This window comes from Nematolebias whitei, chromosome 22 (assembly GCF_014905685.2).
Source record: "Nematolebias whitei isolate Nwh7 chromosome 22, NemWhi1, whole genome shotgun sequence".
Taxonomy (NCBI): domain Eukaryota; kingdom Metazoa; phylum Chordata; class Actinopteri; order Cyprinodontiformes; family Rivulidae; genus Nematolebias; species Nematolebias whitei.
In genome coordinates this window covers 19,040,462-19,055,844 of record NC_056519.1, presented here as the reverse complement: position 1 = coordinate 19,055,844, position 15,383 = coordinate 19,040,462, and the positions used below count along the sequence as shown (strand labels likewise).

Below are 15,383 nucleotides of genomic sequence, written 5' to 3'. Positions count from 1 at the left end.
AACTATACTGCTATGATTACTGTAAAGCAGGGTACTGAGGGTAGGAATATAGCATGTACTGTAAATAAAAATACGTTAGCAATAATAGAATATTTAGAATATTTTCTATGTGTAAAGGCTGAAGTGCATGTTGGACAAGTCCTAAATATTTCCAGAATATACAAAAAAAAAAAAGACTACTGGTACTTTAAGTTATTAGTCTAAGAGTAAATGTTTACAGAAAGTGATAGGATAGCTCTGGTTAGATCGAGTAGAAATATCAAGTACATATGAGTACATGTACATATTTTTTTGGCTACAATGATCACACCATTTATATATTTATCACAGCAGCAGCGCATTGGGTTAGCGTTTTGTCATCGATAACACTTGATTAGGCTCAGAGGGCGACTTATTACAGGATAATCTCATCTTGTTTTCACATTATGCATGATTCATGTTTATTTAAGTGAAATAAAGCAACATTTATGTTTTTGTATGAATTGATGGTACAGCCCACAGCCCAAAGTGTTAATGCTTTCCAACGATATGCAACAATATCCTATTAATAAACATGTTAGGTAGTGTAGAACCTAGAAAGATGGCGGCCACAAACCTTGTCTACCACCATTATTAGCCATTCTGGTATATTGCTATTAAAGTTTAACTATTTAATCATGCAACGAATCAGAAGTGATCATCCTCAGCATGACTGTCCACCTCAGAAAAACAGTCCAACCCGACCATCGGATGGAGTAATGTGTTTTGGAAGAACGATGCTGCGTCTCTGAGGACATGTCCACACATTTGTGAAATTATTGCAAAAGTGCACTGAGATTCTTTTGGCGCCTGCACACCTCCACATCTTCCTTTCATCCATCGCCCGTCTCCATGCCAGTGAGCGACCTGCTGCGCAGCAGCCACTAAAGCCAAAACAAACTTTGTATTCAAACTTATCAAAGTCCAGAAAATCTTTGATTTTTTTTTTCTTCCTAGCACGTAAACAAACTCACTCCCTCTACCGTAACAGGACAGATCAAAGCTGTCCCTCCCTGGTTGTTGCAGGGCATTAACCTGCTCGTTGTTGCCACAGAGAAACCAGAAACCCCAAATGGAGCAACAGCTGCGGGATAGCAACAATACTCAACACCGTCAACACAAGCCCCGAAGAAAACAACAGCTCAGCGTCAGCAGATTGTAACATTTAGTCAGGAGAACACTTACTATGTGAAGAAGTTTCAGGACATCCACAAACCTATTAAAAAATATAATAAATCAGCAAGAATACAACTTATAATGGCACATTTTTATCAAGTCCTGCAACAACAACAAAAGTGATATTTTGCTGCTTCTGGTTGGTCACTGAAGCACTCACACTTTCTCCGAGCTCATGATTTCCTGTGCGATGTGCACCACCTTCTTCCTCTTCATCTCATCCTCCTGCTGAAAGACGAGAAACGCGAAAGGTAAGACGACACCAGGAAAGGCTCAGACCAAACAAGAGTTACTCACAGGCTCGCTGCAGACCACCATGACCCCTGAAAGGGTTTCAAACCATCAGCGTTCTGTCAAGCAGGAGCAGAGGAGCCTTTTGTCTCTTTCTGCAGGGTGTTCTCTCGCTGACTTAATTTGGACAGCGGCCTTGGCCCCTGCTCCACTGAAACGTCCTACTGGTCCTATCTGGGTCTGTATTTGTGGAGCTTTGAGGGCCATCAGACACAGGCGCTGACAGAATCGTGGAGGGGGTCACACAGGACGAAGAAAGAAAAAATAAAAAATGCGACGATATTGAGGGAGCTATTCTTGAGCCTGCAGCCTCACTGTGTTTGCTCACCATCCCCCTTTCATCACACACTTCTAACAGGCAACATACTCAGCAGCATGTGCACACACACACATACACACACACACCCTGGTACGGGTCATCCGTCGGGACACGCAAAGATTAGACTTCAGGTGTTAAAATTCACCCGTGACAATGTTTTTAACCTTTCTGTTTTTATAGTGAATAAAACACAGCGAATACAAATTTGACAACAAAACCCAAGTTTTGCTGTAATTCCTAATTTCATCTCTATTATGATATTTCAAACGGATTGACAAAAACAAAGAGTCATGTAGAACAGAAGCTCTTGGATTAATTTTTTTTTTTTTTTTACCAAATCATTTTAAAGTGTTTCGTTTTTAAATGCTTAAATATGACAAAATATGTATAAAAGATGTTTAAAACTATATGTAGCATTAGCAAAGTATGAACTTGCTATCAGTCCTTCTCAAATAGTGAGGCGCTCCCCACTGGGGGGGCCCGGGATGATGTTGGGGGGGCGCATGTTACCCTGGGGAACATGTTTTTTTTGTATTTTTCACCATCCTTATTTTGTCGCGTGCGTTCCGGCAGCTGTTTGCTCGTATCTCTCAGGCTTTCTAATAATAAACTTATGAACAAATATGACTACCTTGTCGTTTTGGGAGCCATGTTTGAACCGTGTTGCTCCCCTCTGCCGTTGAGACAATAAATAAATAACTCCCGACACCTCCCCTGCTGTTTTTCTTACGCTCTGGACGCTTGTCACCCACGTCGCACATGAAACAAAGAGTGAACTCAAAGCGAGAGCGACACCTGCCCCCTCTTTCCTCTTCCGCGTTGACAAATTTTTTTTAGCTTGATCGATGAGTTTGCTCATTGATCCTGACTTCCTCATTTTGATTAAAAAATAAAAAAGCACAAATTGTTTTATTCATTTTTGTTTTGTAGGTCAAAGTGTTTTATATAACACTCCTGAGTTAAAATGTTGCTGATCAATTTGAATTTATTAGTACTGATTTATTATATTTAATTTTATTGTTCAGTATCAAATGGTCCGAAATGTTTACAGTTTAAATAAGGATTTTTTTTTTCAGGCAAATGGATGCACTTTAAGTTGTTTCTGTTACAGACTAAAAATACTGTTAATAAAGTTATTCTTTGGTGTAAGTTGATCTATATTCTTTCTTTTTTGTTGTTTTATTTAATTTAAATAAGGATATGTGACTGACTCTGTTATACAGAGGTGTACTTATAATTTTATAGACAAATGATACTATTTATAGTCGCGGCGGAGAGTTGGGGGGGGGGGCGCAAAATGTTTACTTCTTCCTATCGGGGTACGTAACACAAAATAGTTGAGAAGCACTGCTTTAGATAAAAGCAAAGTACAGTTGTCCCTCGATAATCGCAGACGTTACGTTCTGGACCCCCGCCCTCACCCCGCAACGAGTGAAAAACCACCAAGTAGGAACACTATATTTAATTATTTTAACATATTTAATTTTAAGGCTTTATAAACTCTTCCCACATTCATGCAATGTTCTAAACTCTTAAACCTATGTAATTTTAACAACATACATATATGTAATGTACAGTACTGCAAAATTGTATATGGGTACTAACCAGTCTTGGTCTGGTTCTGGTCCAGTTCTGATTGGCTCTCTGCAACCCTTGAGCACCAGACACTTTTAGAGAGAGCCGGACCTTCGGACAGCCAGCACAAAACCACACAATGGTATAGATAGAGTCCAAATAATCCAGAGAAGTCTGGATGGAAAAAGTCCTGGTGAGCTCCAAGCGGCACCTCCCTGCTTGAAAGGCCTCATGGGTCAACAAGCAGTACTCAGATTGACCAGTGAGGCAGGAAGTCCGGTTCTGGTCCAATTCTCGGTCGGTTGCGTATGACTCTCTGCATCCACTGAGCACCAGAGTCGCTATGAATAAGGACCGAAGTTTTTTTTAGATCTGATCAAAACTTTCCCTCAATTTCAGCAGAAAGCAACGGCACTGTTGGCTTCTGGGTAATGTAGTCCTTTTGAGTGGCGCTACAGTATAGGCTTATTGAGAGAAAACTACAAAATGGCAGTGCCTGTCTGAAGTATTTTTTCGTTAACTTTTTATCCCGTGCCGTCCCAATCACATGAGTAACATTAAAGTTGACAATCGTGTGTCATGTACAATTTATTTTTTTTGTCGTGTACGAACTTACTTTGAAAAAACGGCAAATGAGAGAGTCCGCAAAAGTCGAACCACGAAGTAGGGAGGGAGTATTGTATTCCTTGAAAGAATGAACACTTCTAACTGACTTGGGTGCCAAAGTTTTAAACTCAGATCATCAAAGCTAAGAGTAATACACGTGACGGATTATTTTTGATTTGCAGTAACTCTAATTATGAGTAAACTGGTTTAAACTGGAAGGCTGGCATCATAAAGCCTGGATTTTTAGAGATGTTCTGGTTTCAGTCTTGCACGTAATGACTTTCTGAGCCCACAGTGAGTCAGTCAGTTGCTCCATCTCTTACACACCTGTCTGTCTGCCTCGTCCAGGTGCTCCTTGCTGGAAGTGGAGCTGTCGTCCTCTTCGTCTGAACTGTGCATCTCCTCCTCCTCAGAGTGGACATCCTCCTTCAGCCAGCCGCTGCTCACAAAACCACAGGGGCAGCGAAATTAACCGACTAGCTTTTCTTTACAGAAAACAAATGTTTGTGTCCATGAAATAGAAGTTGGGCGCGGCTGCAGAGAAATGTGTGTTCAGGACAAAAACAAAACTAAATGACGAAATAAAGCTCTCAGCCCAAAACGAACTTTAACTCAACTCTGTTCGATGGAGAACACGGATGATTGCACTTTGATAAATTGTTAGGAAGACAGCAAAAATACAGACATGGAGGCTGAGCGTAATGATGAACCCTCAGGAAAAGATCCGGTTCATTGGTGTATTTACAGAACAAGAAACAAGTGGACTCACACAGATAAATAAAAATGACTCCAACTACTGGAGCACAAAAACAGAACAAAGAAAAATCAAACCAAACAGTGGAGGAGGTATGACAGATGAAGTAACCAGCAGGGTTTGGTGGAGGGGAAGTGGAAAACTTTCCTGTGGCCTAAAGAAATCGGAGATCCTTCTTGGAAATCCTGGAAGTGACTGGATTCAACAGCGAACAGCTTCTGTGATAAACAGGATCAGCGTTTCTCAAAACTTGAAGATCTTTCTTTTTTTTTCTCAGAACTATGACTTCTAAGTTCTAACACTAACTCCTCGACATGCACCTGAACGTAACACACCTAAAAAAAAAACAGTGAACAAAAAAAGTGTCGGAGTAAAAACTAATCTACAGTTAATGGACAGAGTGTGAACATGGTGGCTTTTTAAAAAGAGGGAGAAAATTCAATGAAAACCTGAACGATGCATCAAACTTCACCTGATCATCTACTTTACAAGTTTTCAGCTGATAACTAATTAGGAAACGTTATCTTTGGTATTTTTTTAAAGGTTGACTGTTGTACCAAAGTTCATGTTCAATAATCCAGGTACAAATCCAACGATGTTTAGTCAGATCATCTGGACGGTTTCTTTTCTTTCTTTTTTTTTTTCTGAGACGGTTCATCCTTCATCCAAAGGACTTCTTCAGTCCGAGGAGCCACAAACAAACTGGAGTCCCACAAGTACCACACTCCTACAGTGGGAAAAAAAAAAAAAACAGTTTGCTGGTGATAAGATGGGTTTCTGGGCCCGTCAACTCCTCTGAGGCTGTCATCCCAAAATGGTTCAAAACACCAAAGTTCATGCTCAATAATCCAGGTACAAATCTAACAATGTTCAGTCAGATCATCTGGATGGTTTCTTTGTTGTTGTTTTTTTTTGGTTTTATTTTGCTGAGACGTTTCGTCCTTCATCCAAAGGATCAGCAAACTGTTTTTTTTTTCTCCATTATGGGAGTGTGGTACTTGTGGGACTCCAGTTTGTTTGTGACTCCTCGGACTGAAGAAGTCCTTTGGATGAAGGACAAAATGTCTCAGCAAAAAAGAAAGAAAGAAAAAAACCTTCCAGATGACCTGACTGAACATTGTTGGGTTGAACTTACGGCTGGACAATAATTCGATATCGATATATATTGCGATATACTTCTATTCAACATTTTAAGTGCATTTTCGATATTTCGATACGATTACAGCGTTTCACTGACGCATTTCTTTTTCCGTTCGGGTTGAAGTGGCCACTTCCGTTTCAACCCGGACAGAAAACGCTGCGACACAACTACATAAATGTGTGTTGATGTAGATGTTACGCAGAGCTCGAGCCCAGAAGGCGGTAGCGGTAGCAGGCTAGGCTAATCTCGAACGCGCGGTAAGTTTTTGCTTCAAAAATGAGCTCCCATGACCGTCAGAATGTGACTGAACAATCTTTCACAAGCGAAGAGAAAGCAGATGACATAAATGATAAGAGAGGAAAGACTAATTTGGAGGTGTAGAAGTGGTTCGGCTCTCTAAGATCTGATAAACTGCAGGTTTCAGTGCTGCAAAATGGGCCGGAGAGTCGTTCCAACCAGCGGTGGGAACACATCGAACTTGTTCCACTCGACAGAATATGCTGAGAGTCAGAAGATGAAGCACAATAAAAGTTTGATCCAACGTGTCCCTGACACAACACCCCCAGCTGCATCAAAAGAAAAACACATGCAAACACAGAAGTTTGCTGCATGTGTTGTTACGTTATGTTGTTTAAAGTTAAAACCATTAATATTGACAAAGTTGAGATTTTTATGTTTAGTTGATGATGATTAAATTTTTTTTTAAGGCTAAATACAAATAAAAGTGAACATTAATTTATTTGTACAGTTTGTACAGTTTTTCTGAGGCGTTTATATCGATATCCAATTATATCGTTATCGACCGAAATTAAGAAAAATATCGTGATAAAAGTTTTGGCCATATCGTCCAGCCCTAGTTGAACGATTCTGTTTCTGATAGTCCCATTTAAAGTTGACTCTTGAAGTTGTATTTCGTCCCAACACTGGTTCGCCCCATGAACTTAGGAGCCTTTTTATGCCTGAAATAACTTAATAGATCTTACGACTGTTTTTCTTTACAATTTATATTTTTTTGTTGGATGTAACTGGGACCCTGTGCACACAATTTTGTTCCACCACATGTACCGTTCGAATGACAATAAAACACCTTGACCTTAAACAAGCAGGCTGATAAAAATGTCTACCGGTATATAAAAACAGCATAATAAAGGTATTTTCAAGTTTTTATTTAAAAAATGACTGGATTTTGACTAAAACCGATATCAAATGATTTTTTTTGTATTTCCACATTATTACACGAGATTTATCAATAATTAAAAAATATATATATATACAACATCATGGGCTGATAAACAAAGCTTAAAAAATGTTGATCTTTAAATCTTATTTATAGGTCAGCTGTCAGACTTGATGATTTTCTTGCAGCGGAGACGTTTTAAATCTGCGTTTCTTCACTCAGTCTTTGTGGCTGCTGGCAGTGGGCCGACACCCAGACTGGAGTCTTCCCACAAACATGCTGCCGTCTGCCAGCTCAGTACAAGCAGCAACATGTGTTTGTGTCGCTGATGTTTTTGATCGATCTCTCGTGGCCGTTTCTGCAGGACGGCGCTGCCTGATTTCCAGCTCACGCTTTCGAACAGGAAGAATCAGAGCGCCCTGATTTCAGATTTGCTCCTTTCAAGAGCAAAGTGATGGAGAAAACGTAGTCTGGAAATGTTCACTTTTTCTTCTGAGCTCTCCACTTCCCTTCCTTTCACCTAACCCCCTCTCAAGCTTTTTGTCTCTTTCTCTCTCCAGCATTGTGGGTCGAGCACAGAGCGCCACTTGTTTACAGCCTGAGGCTACTTACATAAACTTAACAGGCGGCTGGGAAACACTACAGATGCACTCGCTGCTTCTGTCTCGGCTTTAACTCGGCATTCCAGGCTGAATTAAGAAGCAGAGCACATCCTGAATGTTTCAACAGCTGATTATTTAAAGGAGCACAACAACGAGGCTAATTACTTGATTAACAACTTTCACCTAAACTACAGCTGTTTACATGTGAGCATGAAGAATTAAAAAGGAAATTAGAGATTTACTGTGTCTTCCAACTATGTTGAGAAATTACAGCGTTGGAGCCATTTTGGTTCAAGGATGTCATTATTTGTCACATTTTGTCTTATAAATGCCACCAAGTCTACGTTTACAAAAACTACCAGGTCAAATAAATCATTTAGAGTAGCTGTTTATGTGCGTAATTATCATTTTAAAATTTTTGTTTGTGCTTTGAGATATTTTAATACAGTTTGTGTCTTGGGATCTGAGACAAATGTCTTTATAAGTATTTGTTTAGTTTGTTATGAAACATTATTTGGTTATTTAAATCAGGGGTTCTCAAACATTTTGGGTTCAGGGACCCCTTTCAGGGACCCCCTCATAACCCTCATGTTTATTAAATAATTTTTTTCATTTTTTTTCAATATGCAATGGAAATATGTGCGTAACATAAGACCCGTTCGTGTTAATAATTTTTATATTTTTAAACATGGGGTATTTCTCATTCAAGACACAATTAATTAACAAAAAAAATAATTTTAACTTTCAAAAACGACAGTTTTGAGAAAATTAAAAACCACGTTAAAGCTTTACCTAGTCACTTAATGAACATAATAAATATGTTGCCACTTCTTCAATTACAGAAAACACTTTACATAAAATTGAACAGAATCATAACAGCAGTAGTCATACCAAGGAGGCCTGTCGCGATAAACAATAAATCAATTAATCACATGATAAATGAAAATTATCGACCTCGTTTTCATTTATCGTCTTTATCGTTTCTTTGTGTCTCTCTCTTTCTACTGAAGACACTGGATGACAAAAAAACTCAACTCCGGTGTTCTTCACTGACCCCTCCCTTTCTCTTTTCTTTTTAAAATCTATTTTAACCGTCCAAAATCGCGTTTTTGGATCGTTAAAAGCAGTTAAGCTGAGAAGCTAAGCTACGAGCTAAGCTAACAGGCCGACCTCGGGAAAAAAAAAAACTCTGTCTTGTCGAAGCTCCAAAATTCACAGTTGAAACCCGTGCCTTTGTGTAAAAAGTTTTTCACTGCAAAAAGAAATTGAGAACTTGTTTACTGATTTTATATTAAAAGCTTTTTGTGAAAAATGCTATGCTAAAGAGCTCAAACCACACGAGCGTCCGCCATTTTGAGAACCGGAGAGTGACAGCCCATGTCACGTCAAGGGGCCTCCCTCCCATTTTTCTTAAAGAGACACGCTGCTCGCTCCCTCACTATCCATCCTTCGGTTTAAACAGTCTTTCACTGCCATCCAGTGGTCAAAAAAAGGTACCACACGCAAAACTAATTAACAAACATTTCTTCTTAAATTTGACAATAATTACTAATTATAGTGAAATTTCAAACAATATTATCGTTTATCGCAATAATTTCTGAGACAATTAATCGCCCAGTAAAATTTGTTATCGTAACAGGCCTAATACCAAGTAACAGGGCTTAATTTGTAAACTGATCAATGCCGGAACGCAGGTAGTGGGCCGGCAAAGGGATCTGAGAGTCCTCCCCCAGGAAATTTTCAATAAAGTAGATGTGATTTCCTGTATTTTGGTGTATTTCAACAGGTTGTTAAACATTTGTAAAAAATGTTTTAAAGAAATTGCGGACCCCCAAGCACTGGCTCGCGAACCTTCAGAGGCCCGGGGACCCCAGTTTGAGAACCACTGATCTTAATTATGAAATTGTTCAAAACAACTGTTTCTATTTGTACAAACACACCAAAATATTCCCACAAATATCATGGAAATACCTCGAAGCAACAGGAAGTGAATAAATGCATTTGCGAGTTTTAACACAATTTATTCCAAAAATGATTTTTCCATCAAGAGCATTTTAGATTTACTACAAACCCCAACTTGTGTTGTCTATTCCTGTTTAATTTTTGTCTTTACAGACTTCATATTCCCATTCATTATGTATTCTATTCAGGGTAAAAACAAGCCTCACAACATATTTTTTATAACAAAAAAAAAAAGGTTAAGAAGGGGTTAAAGACAGTGCGAGGGCGGTCGGAGTGAACATGAGGAGGCTGGTGGTTGCTGGAGGTATATTTTTTCCTCTTCTAGCAAGCCGTGTGGATTTTCTGCGATTCTCAGACATTTCCTGCCCTGGTCACTGAAAATAACTTACAGGAAAGCACGCCGACCCGCTGCACACCAGTGCTCTATTCAAACTCGGCGCTGCTGACTCAGATTTTATATTCTTGTAAATCCAAACTGCTGGAGTCACCTGCGCAACCTGTCGCTCACAGCTGCAGCTCAGTCACAGGACATCTGCAGCAACAAACACATGAATCACTGTCTATCTTACACGACCTCTTTGAGCTCAGAATGTGTTGGGGGTTAGTCGCAGCTACTACCACACCAAGTTTTAGGTCAATATCTGTAGAATTGATGGCATTATAGCCATTTTTGTGGATTTGTTTCAGTTCAGTTGCCCGTCTTGAATTGTATTGACTCTAAAAGTTACCGTAATTTCCGGTGTATAAGCCGCTACTTTTTTCACAGTCTTTGAACCCCGCAGCTTATACACTGGTGAGGCTAATTTATGGATTTATTTTTTGACGGGCTAACAAGCTTCCTGCTGCTAAAAACATTTAGCTTTGTCACACCCGGGTGCTTACATAGCCCAATACACGACTCTCTTAGGGGGTCGGTCCTTGTGACTCAATGAGACTACCTGTATAAATAAAGTTTTTTTAAAAATCTGACCTATGAAATTAACTAACAGGTCACAGTCAATGAAATATGGGGAGGGGAAGAGAGATCCAGGGGGTGGGGGGAACTCTCCTGCATGCACAAAGCAACTTTTGTTCCACGGAGCACACGCTTCCAGCAGGAGGAATTAGTCCTGTTGCAATAAACAATAAATCAATTAATCGCACGATAAATGAAAATTATCAACCTCATTTTCATTTATCGGCTTTATCGTTTCTTCGTGTCTCTCTCTTTCTACTGAAGACACTGGATGATAAAAGGCTCAACTTCGGTGTTCTTCACTGACCTCTTCCTTTCTCTTTAAAATCCATTTTAACGATCCAAAATGGCGTTTTTGGATCGCTAAAAGCAGCTAAGCTGAGAAGCTAAGCTACGAGCTAAGCTAACAGGCCGACCTAAGAGAAATAAAACTCCGTCTTGTTGAAGCTCCAAAAGAGAACAGTTTCACAGTTGAAACCCGTGCCTTCGTCTAAAAAGTTGTTTTTCTCTGCAAAAAGAAGCTGAGAACTTGTTTAATGATTTTTTAATTTTTTATTAAAAGCTTTGTGTGACAAATGCTATGCTAAAGAGCTCAAACCACACCCAGCATCCGCCATGTTGAGAACCGAAAAACAGGAACAAGAGACAGCCCATGTCACGTCAAGGGGCCTCCCTCCCATTTTTTCTTAAAGAGACACGCTGCTCACTTCCTCACTATCCATCCTTCGGTTCAAACAGTCTTATACTGTCATCTGGAGGTCAAAAAAGGTACCACACACAAAAATTAACCAACATTTCTTCTTAAATTTGACATTACTAATTATTGTCAAATTTCAAACATTATTATTTATCGCAATAATTTCTGAGACATTTAATTGCCCAGCCAAATTTATTATCGTAACAGGCCTAGGAGGAATATGAAGATAACGATCAATGACTTCCTGGTAGGCTACAGTATTTTTTTTTTCAACAATGAAAGAGAGACTAAGGACGTGTATGATGAAGTTTTTCTGACGCTGTTCAATTCTGACACTGAAGAAGACGACATTTGTGGTTTTAGTGCACAGGAGGAAGATGAACATAGCAATGAGCGACTTTTCCTGGTAGGCTACTGTATTTATTTATTTATTTAAACCAGCTGTGTTACACGCATTGTTCAGAAAAAAACATTTACTGTACGTATTTGTGTATGTTACCGATACTCATTTAATTAAAAGTTTAAAAGAAAATCTTTGTGTAAATATCTCATGTTACAACATGGACACCCGCGGTTTATAGACAAGCGTGGCCTATATATGTACAAATTATTATTATTATTTGAATTTAGTGTGCGCGACTTATATTCAGGTGCGCTCAATAGTCTGGAAAATATGGTCATCTTCGACCACATGGAGAACAAGTAGGCAACATACCATAATACTAATTTTATAGGAACCGGCGTATTAAAACATTTGTAAAGGGACATTTTGGCCATAATTCTTTACAATTAACTATAGAAAACAACCGTAAAATAAAATAAGTACCGGTAATCAGTTGTAGATATTTGTCTAGTGATTACTTTTTTTAAGCTTTATTCAAATCCATCCAGTGGTTCATGAGATATTTTGCTAACAGACAAACACATAGGTAAAAACATTATTGTCCGCTTTCACCTTTCACGTCGAGTGATAATAAGAGTAAAAAAGGAATTAACGCTGATTGATGAAATAAAAGATAGTATTCAAATAGCAACACAGCTTCCACTCTATTTTCTCTAGCTTGCAAAGTGAATATTTGATGTTTATTTAGCAATATTATAGAACTTTTAAAAAAACCTAGCATGGCAGGGACTTGCAGAGCCTTTACCACGGTTAGATGCTACGTCTAATAAATTTTAGGTCAAATCTCTGCGCTCATCATGCCTACCTGTCGTCTTGGCAGCTGTGGAAGGGGTCCTGCACCTCGTAGATGTCTGACTCCCCCTCCTCGGGGTCATGGGGCCACCCCAGCCTGGCTCCGTGAAACGGCAGGTTCATGTACTCCGGGATTTCCTCATACAATGGCACGTTCTCATACTCCACCAAGCCCTCGATGCCTTCCTCGCAAATATCAGTGTCCTCGATGCAGCTAGTGGGCCGCTGCAGGCTCGTCCCCCCCCCGTTCGTCTCCAGGCTGGTGCAGTCCAGGGACTGCCCACCCTTGGCCAGCAGCTTTGGCAGCATCTTCATTGACAGCCGGAGCTCCAGCAGCTTGCGGAAAGAAAGACTCCTCTTTTGAGAGTGGGCCCGGGTTGCCAGGTCAGCAGCAGAGAAAGACTGCGCCCTCTGCTTGCCCCCCAGGGAAGGGACTCGGCCTTTTGGCGGCACGCTGCTCCTGGTGGGCATCTGCCGGCTGAAAAACGTCACGCAGGGTCGTGTGAAGCGCCACGCGGTTTTCTCCTGAGGAGGTGCGGGCAGCTCCCTCATGGGGGTGCTGGCATGTGGGGGCGCAGGGGGCCCGATGGGGGGTGGAGGCGGTGCTGGCAAGCTGTGCCTTTGAGGTTTCCTCGGTGGTGTCCTCGGCGAGTCCTCCGAGGAAGCTCTCCTGCTGTTAGCCAGAGGGGGGTGGCAGCCCAGCTGGATCTGCTTGGGGAGGCTGTGAGTGATCGGGTACCTCTCGAAGTCGCCGTACGTGTCCTCCTCGTCCTCCTCCACCTCCCGCTTCTCAAACGCCGTACTCTCCGGGTCAGGCTGCGAGAGCAGGTCCAACGAGTGGGAGGTGTTTTTGTTCAGGGAGGGGTAGAGAGTTCTGTGCAGACGGGGTGAGAGGGAGGTTTGTCGGGGAGGCGGCACGGGCACATCAGCCTCTCCTGAATCCGAAGCCTCCAGTTTGAGCTCCGTGCTCCCCCATCCTATAGAAACAGCTGGACTCTGCTGTCCGTCCACTTCCTGCATCTCATGCTCTTGTTTTTGTTCCTCCACCTGATCCTGGACACTCCCCTCCACCCCGTCCTGCCTCACCAGGGCTGGCTTCTTCAGTTTACGTGGGTGGGGGACTGGCAGAGGCTTACTGGGAGCAGCAGGAACTTGTAGAACACACTGAGGCTGGGTCGGAGATGATTGGCTAGTTTCTACCTGACGGTGCTCGGGGGAAGACTCAGGTAGAGCGACGCTTGTCACGCTGATGTTGCCTGCAACATCACAGGTTGCTGTAGAGTCTAAGTCCGTCAGCACATCTGCTTTTGAAACTTCAGACTCTCCAACATTTTCCTCAAGTTTTCCAGTCTCCAAACCTTCCCCCCTTTGCTCCTCAGTCCTTTGTTTCTTTTTGTTAACCAACCCCCTGTCTAAATGTCTTTGTCTTTGAGGTTTATCCCTCGGCTTTTTGCTAATCTGTTCAACCTTATCAACAGCTGGCAGCCCCTTCTGGTTTTCTCTGCTCTCTTGTGGCTTTCTGTCCACGTATCCGTCCACAGAAAGCCCATTCTGCAGCGGCACTTGGTGGAAATCAGCTCCAGTTTCAGTTGCGTCTCCATTTTCCTGAGGGTGACACTGGCAGCAGTCCTCAAACTCCCCACATGGGCATGTGGGAATGATGTAATCCAGTTCACCTCTGCTAGCCTCCGATAGAATCCCATTCTTGGAGTTCAGATGCAACAGGTTATAATCTGGAGTTTCTTGCTCCTGAGAAGGACTAAATGGTTCGGTGGGTTTGGGTAGTGGGAGTGAAACAGCCAGAGAGGAGGCTGAGGATTTGAGTAGGCAGGGTTTGGGAGCGACAACTGGTTTGGGCCTCTTGAGAGTGGACGGGGAGGTTGGGGAGACCACTGACGACTGGGAAAGAGAGCTGGGTTTGGGAGCGATGGGTGGTTTGGTTGTGACAGGGAGTTTAGGTTTGGGAGCTAACGGAGGCTTCTTTACACCTGTTCATAAAATATAAACAAAAACAATTAAACCCTAGAATTACTTGAAAAAGGCATATCACCCCAACTAGTTTCAAATTAGGATTATTTTATGTAGAGCAGAGACAGAATTGAGGACAATTCTGAAAATAACGTTAAATGTCACCACGACATGTCACGCTCAAGGTATGTTTTGCGAATGACTCTCAGTGACTGCCACACTTGTTCTTAATGTATATTAGTTGTGGCAGCCATCTTTAATTAGATAATCAGTTGTAGATGAACATCCGGTGTTTAATTTTTGCCCAAGCACATGCAGGGACGGGAAAAAGCGTTATCGTCCGCGTTTGAAAGTTAGCGGTGGGTGAAAATGTCAGAAAACTAAATTAATCGTAGTTGAAGAGCACACAAAAACATGCCTCACCAGAGCTCAGATGTAAGAAGACAGCTGCAAGCTGGAGTTTAGCCTGAGGTCAGAGGTCAACTTTTAGGGTGAGAGGCGAAGAACTGAGGGCTCAAGACATGAAGAATATTTTGAATGGAATTAAGCTACCAGTTTGCAAAAAAATATACAACGCAAATAGATGTTTTATGCTCTTTTGAAGACAGTTTGCTATTTTATTACACAGTCTTTAACTAATAACACAATGTTTTATAGCAAATATAATGTAAATTTGAAGAACTCAAGTCAGGTCCACATTCAAACATTTCCCCTGTGCTGTTTCTGAAAGAGCCTGGCATGTTTGGTATGTCTGCTGCAATATTCTTTTTCAGAAACAGCAGCAGGAAAAAATGTTGTGTAGAGATAACTGATAAGTTGTTCCCCTGTATTTTCTCCTCGTGGTTGAATCCGTTGTCAGTCAGCCTGACAGTTTGTATTTATGCATTCCTGGGGGGGGGGGGGGGGGAGGGGGGGGGGAAAGATACAGTATGTTCAGGGGGGGGGTC

The 15,383-nt window shown here is 41.4% G+C and overlaps 1 protein-coding gene across 1 annotated transcript in view; it reads right to left on the bottom strand.

Moving 5' to 3' along the window:
• fgd6 (FYVE, RhoGEF and PH domain containing 6) overlaps positions 1-15,383 on the bottom strand; it is a 28,423-nt gene that overhangs the window by 11,639 nt on the left and 1,401 nt on the right. The window contains exons 2-5 of the mRNA XM_037696076.1: positions 12,482-14,456; positions 4,313-4,424; positions 1,355-1,422; positions 1,204-1,234 (exon numbers count right to left, since the gene is read on the bottom strand). Coding sequence (XP_037552004.1) covers positions 1,204-1,234; positions 1,355-1,422; positions 4,313-4,424; positions 12,482-14,456 — 2,186 coding nt within the window. The remainder of the gene's footprint in view (positions 1-1,203; positions 1,235-1,354; positions 1,423-4,312; positions 4,425-12,481; positions 14,457-15,383) is intronic.